This window comes from Phoenix dactylifera, chromosome 2 (genome assembly GCF_051530095.1).
Source record: "Phoenix dactylifera cultivar Ajwa chromosome 2, Ajwa_hap1_PhDact_Kaust_v1.1, whole genome shotgun sequence".
Classification (NCBI taxonomy): Eukaryota; Viridiplantae; Streptophyta; class Magnoliopsida; order Arecales; family Arecaceae; genus Phoenix; species Phoenix dactylifera.
In genome coordinates, this window is record NC_143191.1 from 11,634,717 (window position 1) to 11,641,996 (window position 7,280).

At 36.4% G+C, this 7,280-nt stretch overlaps 1 protein-coding gene across 2 annotated transcripts; it reads right to left on the reverse strand.

The window, feature by feature from the left end:
- Nucleotides 1–1,909: 1,909 nt before the first annotated feature.
- Nucleotides 1,910–6,758, reverse strand: LOC120112327 (protein CLAVATA3 INSENSITIVE RECEPTOR KINASE 5-like). Of its 2 annotated transcripts, none has more exons than XM_039131320.2 (11): nucleotides 6,301–6,758; nucleotides 6,056–6,188; nucleotides 5,819–5,890; nucleotides 5,556–5,699; nucleotides 5,386–5,457; nucleotides 5,228–5,287; nucleotides 4,742–4,839; nucleotides 4,124–4,273; nucleotides 3,641–3,982; nucleotides 2,766–3,145; nucleotides 1,910–2,655 (listed from the first exon to the last, which is right to left on the reverse strand). In XM_039131320.2, the coding sequence occupies exons 1-11, from the start codon at nucleotides 6,434–6,436 to the stop codon at nucleotides 2,335–2,337; spliced, it is 1,908 nt and encodes a 635-aa protein (XP_038987248.2). In that variant the 5' UTR covers nucleotides 6,437–6,758; the 3' UTR covers nucleotides 1,910–2,334. The 2 variants fall into 2 exon arrangements, with proteins under 2 accessions (XP_038987248.2, XP_038987259.2); XM_039131331.2 differs by having other exon boundaries at nucleotides 2,187–2,655; nucleotides 2,766–2,998.
- Between the last annotated feature and the right edge of the window lie 522 nt (nucleotides 6,759–7,280).

The window sequence follows — 7,280 nt, forward strand, 5'->3', positions numbered from 1 at the left end:
AACTACCTAAGGATAAAAGAGCACTCAAGAATAAGTGGTGTTCAAGTTGAAGACTGAAGAGAAGAGCTCACAACCAAGGTATAAGGCACGGTTAGTTGTGAAAGGTTTTAGTCAGAAAAAGAGTAATGACTTTGAAGAAATTTTCTTACATGTGGTCAAGATATCTTCAATCTAAGTTATTCTTGGTTTATCTGCAAGCATGAATTTAGAGATTGAACAATTTGATGTAAAAATTGCCTTCTTCTATAGTGACTTAGAGGAGAAAATTTATATGGAGCAGCTACAAGGGTTTATAGTTAAAGACAAAGAACATCTCGTGTGACAGAAAGAATAGAAAGCTTTAGTTATCTCAACAGAAATATATCGAAAAGATGTTAGAAAAATTCAACATGAGCAAGTCCAAACCACTGTGCTCTCCACTTGTAGGTCACTTCAAGTTAGGTTCCAAGCAGTCTCCTACAAGTCAAAAAGATAAAAAAAAAATGAAGAAGATTCTTTATGCATCTGCAGTTGGTAGTTTGATGTATGTCATGGTTTGCACAAGGTCGGATATTGCTCATATAGTTGGTGTTGTAAGTCAGTTTTTTTCTAATCTTAATAAGAAACATTGGGCAGCTGTTAAATAGATTCTCAGGTATCTCAGAGGCACTTCTAGAGTCTGTTTATGTTTTGCTAATGATAAACCTGTGTTAGATGGCTAGTGATATAGATTTCAGAAAGTCCACATCAGGATACTTGATAATTTTTTTAGGGGGAGTAGTGTCATGGCAATCTAAGTTACAAAAATGTGTTGTTTTGTCCACTATGGAGACCGAGTATATTATAGTTATAGAAGTTTGTAACAAACTTTTGTGGATGAAATTTTTTTTACAAGAGTTGGGTCAAGAACAAGAGAAATATATACTTTATTGTAATAGTCAAAATATCATCCATCTCTCAAAGAATTCAACATTTCATTCGAGATCCAAGCACATTGATGTGAGATATTATTGGGCTTGGGATGCTTTGGAAATGAAGTTACTATGTCTTGAAAAAATCCATAATGATGATAATGAGTCAAATATGATGACTAAAATCTTGTCCATGATAAAATTATTGCTTGTAGAGAGAAAACGGCTTAGTGGAACCCCCCACATGAATTGGGAGATAGAGATTTGTTAGTGTGGTCCCTCCTCATGTGGGGCCCACCTTATTTGAAATTAAAGAGAGAGAGAGAGAGAGAGAGGATAAGATGGCACTTTAAAACCCTATGAAAAATAGTGAAGAAAAAAAAAAGGAAAACAAAAAAGAGGAGGAAAATGTACTACTTTGTCGGATAATTGGATAATTGATTTTATTCAAATTTGGCTAAAATTTTAGTATCTTATTTCCAACATTGAGAGCTACAAATTGAATGGTTTAGATTTTTGAAAAACATTCTCTATTGATTATTTCAAGCATCAACACTTGGTGAGATCCATTATTTATTTTGTTATTTATTGTTGAAATATGCTTTATTGGTGAAAAATATTCTTGTTGCATAAGCCAAGATTCAATCTTGTTGATGTTTGTGCAGCCTTTAGTTTAACTAGAGAAGATCTATTATAATTTCATTATTCTAAATATTAAAAAATTTTGGCTGGACTAAGTTCCATAATTTTTTTCTTCACATCAAAAAAATTTTTATGTTAAAAAAATTATGTTGTCTCTTGTGTGTGGATTGCTCAATTATTTTGTTTGTTAGTTGCTTGAGTTGATTGTAGAGATTATTATTGCTTGGTGAGTAATATTCTATTTAATTACATAAAGAGAGAAAAGAAATTTACAGTATTATTATTTTTTAATTGCATTTTCCGAGCAGATGGTTCTAAATTTTGCCCTTTTTCAGCACTTGCACAGTTTAAACTCTTAAAAGAATGAGCTAAACTTACTTTAAACACACCAAACAGCATGCCATCTACAGGATCAGTTATATAATGTTTTCCTCTTGTCGCCAATTCTTGCGTGCCACTTATACAACAAAATCCCATGAACCAAAAAACAACATCAGCCTCCAGCTAAGTTTCTTAAACTTTAGGAGTGAATCATATCGTCTTTTTCACTGTCATGAACCCTTTGGGTTCTTAACTTCAGCATGTCACTTCTATACGAGAAACACTCATTCCATATATGAAGGCTTCATGGCTAAGCAGACACTCCAAAATCACTTCATCACAAAAATCAAAGCTTCTGTAAATCCAACCAAGATTTGCCATCCCAGAATTCTGATTTGCAACTTGATACCATACAAACTCATCACAATGAAACGGTCGCAACTCTTTTCCAAGTTGCCAAGCCTGTTTATTGCCAGGAAAATTACCTTGGTCCAGAAAGCTCCATCGCTTGGACCAGTAACAACGAGTCATCAGTCAAGTCAGAGGAGCAGTGCTCTGAGGAGAACTCGGGCAGCTTGTTCTTGTGGGATTCAACTCTCTGCGAGGCTTCCCATCTCTCTGCGAGTCCATCACCTTCAAGCATCCGAACCACCTCGGACATTTTGGGCCGGTGGCCAGGAAGGTACTGGGTGCACAGCAGTGCTACTTGGATCATCTCTTCAAGCTCAATCCTATCATAGTTGTTCCTTAGGTCCTTGTCCACGAGTGTAGCAAGCTTCTTTTCTTGATGGATCTTTTTCACCTGAACGAGAGAAAACAAGTAAATTACAAGGTGCTGATGAATACGATGAACTGGAATTCAGGTTCATTCTGCATTCAGAAGTCCTTTCTGAATGCGAGATGAAGCTTTACCCAATCAAGCATGGCTCCTTTCTGGTTTGCTGCCTTGCCAAATTCTAGAGCAGTCTGACCAGTTATTAGCTCAAGGAGGAGGATTCCAAAGCCAAAGACGTCAGTTTTCTCCGAGGACTGGCCTGTGGAGAGATATTCTGGAGCTATATGCCCGACCGTGCCCCATACTGCTGTAGTCACATGCGAGTCCCCATGATCCAAAAGCTTTGCAAGCCCAAAATCTCCTACTATGGCTTCACAATAATCATCGAGCAATATATTAGCAGCCTTTACATCTCTGTGAATTATCTTAGGATCACACTGCTCATGAAGATACAGAAGACCTCTTGCAGCTCCTAGTGCTATTCTCTTTCTAGTAATCCAATCCAATGGTGGTTTTCCTAAAAAGCAAAGGTTGCATGCATGTAAAACGGAAATCTAAATCATATTAAAAGGAAAAAAAGAAGAAAAATGATCGTAACTTAATCTCATTATCAATTAAGGGTTATTTCTAAAATCCATGAACAGTATTAATTTATGATGTAATCAGTAGTCGGTAGAACTTTTCACTATATGATGCTGCAATTGGACCATATTATACTAATTCTGCAGTTGCAAACTCAGGAGGCCATGGTTCTTATAATGACCAAACTCTAATTATTTTTCAATAATTAAAATCCTGATGATAACCAAAGCCTACATTGTAGTCAGTCCATGATACTTGGTTATTCGATAATCGCACTGAATCACCGCTAAGTAATACTAATTGTGATTATTCAGCAGATGCCAAATTAAATTCCAAAAATATTTATTAATTACAATACTACTGTAAATACTATATATCTTTTATGGGAATTTGGAATCCATGCATGAATCAGACAGAATGTATGATTTACCTTTGAGTCGGGAAGCAACACTTCCATTGGACATATAAGGATACACTAGAAGCTTCTCAGTAGCAGTCATACAGAATCCATACAATCCGAGGAGGTTTCTGTGCACTGCCAAGCTTATCATCTCCACTTCAGTCTGAAACTGGATCTCTCCACCCACAGCATTTCCATCCTTGAGCCTTTTTACCGCTACTAAAGTTCCATCAGGGAGCTGACCTTTGTAGACATTTCCGAAGCCACCTTTTCCTAGAATGTTCTTGCTACTGAAGTTATCTGTTGCAATCTGGAGCTCCCTGAACTGAAACCTCTTTAAGTTTCCCAGGCAAACTTCCTCATTATGTGGGTCTGAAGAAACAAAAAGATGGAGAATTTAAGCCAAAGAACTAACAATGTTTAGCTCAGTCATCCGTATTTGGTGCCGTGATTGCTAATCTTAAGAAAGAATGACTTGTAGGTTTTCAAACCTATCTTTATTACTTTACTAACCATCAACATCGAAAAGGATCTGTCGGTTATGTTTTTGTCTCCACCAGAAAAATAGCCCAATGCCGAAAACTAGTAAACTGATGCCTCCTATGCAGGACCCAAATGCAACAGCGACTTTATAACGTCTCGGCCTTCCTGCAGTTGGAGTACCTGGATAAAATATCAACAAAATTCAGAATCGAAGCAAGAAATAATAAGGTCAGTCACAGCATAAGGAAAATTAGAAGAAATATCCCATGTCCTATGCATTTAAGAGTTCAAGTAAATCAAATGATACAGGCATTCATAAAAGAAAAGGATCAATTAAGTGCTGTTATTTAAGTATAGAATTGTTGTTTGAGAAAAAAAAATAAGTCTAGAATAATTTCATTAAAAAATCCAAGCAGAAAAATTAGTGACTAAGTCTAGGAATATTTCCTAAAATAAAATGTATGGAAGCAAAACAAAAGTTTAACTATCAACACTTGGGAACCAAATGGGAGAAATGTTGAAAGCATGAAGATAGAGGAGAAAAGGGACATGCTAGAATAAGGAAAAGTAATGTTATTTATTTAGAATAATCTCTCAAGTAAAGAAGAGAGAAGATACAATAAGAAATCTTTAGAGGCAAGTAATTACTCTTTGAATTGTTCAAGTTATAGGACAATGGCATGGGCACCATCCCAAAGCAATCTTGCTCTGAACCAGTAGCACAAATCAGAGGATTTCCAACAATGCTGCAGAAAATTTTACAATAGAATAAGTTTCGAGTTCCACTTTTCCTATATCTGTAGTAAGAAAAAGATAAATAAGAAATATTGACACAATACACCACCATAATATTTACTAATAAACATAGTTGCCAGCCCTAGTGCAAAGAAAGGGCCACTTTATATGGTTTGCAAACATTTGGATGTATACCAATTAGATTGGCATTTAATAATATGTTTTGAAATCAATCCACAAAAAATGTTAGGTATCTGAATTTAATGGCCTAATTAATTAATGATGCATTGGCTACACAGTACTGGCACAGTTTCTTGGTCAACTACAATGAACAAGTGTACCAATATTCAAATTAATAACATGCAGAGAAATCAGAAAGGTAAAGACCAGTAGCCTTACTTGAACGTTCTTGCTGGAAATCTAGGGATAGGACCATTCAAATAATTATAAGATAAGTCCCTGAAGCATAAAAGCCAAAATCTCTTCTCCAGTTATCAACCTTCTTCAAAGACAGAAATTAGGTTTCTATGCAACAAGTAAAACCTTGTCAGACTTACAGAAAAGCTAGCTCCGTGAGGTTAGCCAAAGACAGAGGTAATGCTCCAGAAAGGCTGTTATTGTTAAGTCTCCTGATCTCAATCAAATGATTGAACACATATGAAAACCTTGGTATGATTTAAATACAGAGTAATTTCATGAAAGTTCTATTGTGGCACTGTCTACTTACAGGTACTGAAGGCTTTCCAGTTGGCCTATAGAGGTGGGAATTCCACCAGTGAAGTAGTTGTTGGAGAGGTCGAGTGTTTTAAGCTTTGAGAGCTTCCCAATCTCTGGGGGAATTGGTCCTGATATGTTGTTGTTTTGCAAGAGCCTAAAAAAGAAAAAGGAAAAAGCAAACCACCAACCAGTGAGACAAAACACAATTCAGAGAGGGACAGAAAAGCAGAAGAGAGGAGAAGAGGCAATCATATATCAGGGGTGAGAACTTACACAGTCTCAAGGTTTGTCAAATTCCCTATACTTGAAGATAGTGTACCAGATAAGTTTTGGCTGGGAATTCCTCTGCAAAAGATGACCTCAAAACAAGTTCATATTACTCCTTACCTCTTAACTTTCAGAAGTTGTACTCCCAAGTACAAAACATTTATTTCTTTCTTATGTCAAGTTGCCAATATAAGGCACATGAAAGCAAGGAACAGATGATGAGTTTGGAGTTGTAGAACTTACAGACTAATGACTAGATTTTCTGGTGAGCATGTAACCATAGCCCAGCTGCATGGATCCACAGAGTCCCTATCCCAGTTCTCAAGAACACTGTGGGGATCCTTCAGAGAGGCTTTGATACCCATCAAAGCTTGCACTGAAACAACAAAAGCCACATATCAGAAGTAGCCCATTTTTCTTCACCTCTTTGGAGAAAAGGAGTTGGAGAGAACAGAGAAAAAAAAAGCCATGAAATATGTCAAGACTACCTTCAAAGTTAACACCTTTAGGGGAGAGAAGACCAGCTGCAGAAGCCAAGGTCCAAAGAAACACCATAAGAAAGAGCCCATTTTTCCTATGATTTGCTCCCATTGAACCAATAAGCTCCCAACAGTGGGCGTGCATATGGGAAGCACAAGCTATGGGTGGTTTGGGCCTTTGAGGGCTCAACAGAGATGGTCAAATGGAGTCAGGGGATCAAATCATTAATGGGTGCTCTGTTTCATCGCCACCTCTGGGTTCTTAGCCTGGCCATTCTGTTCAGAAGCAGCTTGCAGCCTTGCTTTCTCATGCCCCTCTTGGATGTCAGTAGCGATGACAGAGCCCAGAAGACTGGGGCAAGCAGGGAGAAAAGAGAGGGAGGGAACAACCATGCCTGCCACCTGAATACCTGATGTGGCCTGAATTAGGAAAGGGGGATTGGAAAAATCCAAAAACCTAAGCTTTTGGGGGGGGGAATAGATTAGAGCTTCATTAATTATGGACAGAAAATTCCATGGTGGGGCAGTTGGGACACTTGCTTTGGAAGTGTGCAGAGGAAAAAATATGTTTACCAAAAAAAATTAAAAATATACATGCATAGAAGACCAAAAACTCTTCAATAAAAGGTGTTAATGGGAATTCTTTTAAAAAAATTGTCCCCACCCCATGAGAATAAGTTTATGTATAGTTTCAAAAATTATTATTATTTTGACTCATTGTTTTCATGAATAATTATTTTAAATATAAAATAACTTTTATTATCATACTTTTAAAAACTTATATTAAAAATATAGCACTTTTCAATATAAACCAAATTTTATATTTTTGATGGAAAGTAGCATAAAAAGATAAAAGTATCAAATCATATTTGGAGAGAGTATCTACAAATATTGGATCAGTTGTGATTTTGTTGAAAATTAAATATATGATAAGTCATCATTACAATGATGTATAGAAAAAAATTAATTTTAAAAATAGACAGTAAGAG

What these genes read in the sequence shown, in the direction of transcription:
- LOC120112327 (XM_039131320.2), bottom strand. Translation starts at nt 6,436, where the DNA reads ATGCACGCCCACTGTTGGGAGCTTATTGGTTCAATGGGAGCAAATCAT. An exon ending in TAACTTGAACAATTCAAAGA is followed by an intron (nt 4,274 to 4,741) that starts GTAATTACTTGC and finishes TATTTTATCCAG; the next exon opens with GTACTCCAACTGCAGGAAGG. An exon ending in GATCCTTTTCGATGTTGATG is followed by an intron (nt 3,983 to 4,123) that starts GTTAGTAAAGTA and finishes TTGTTTCTTCAG; the next exon opens with ACCCACATAATGAGGAAGTT.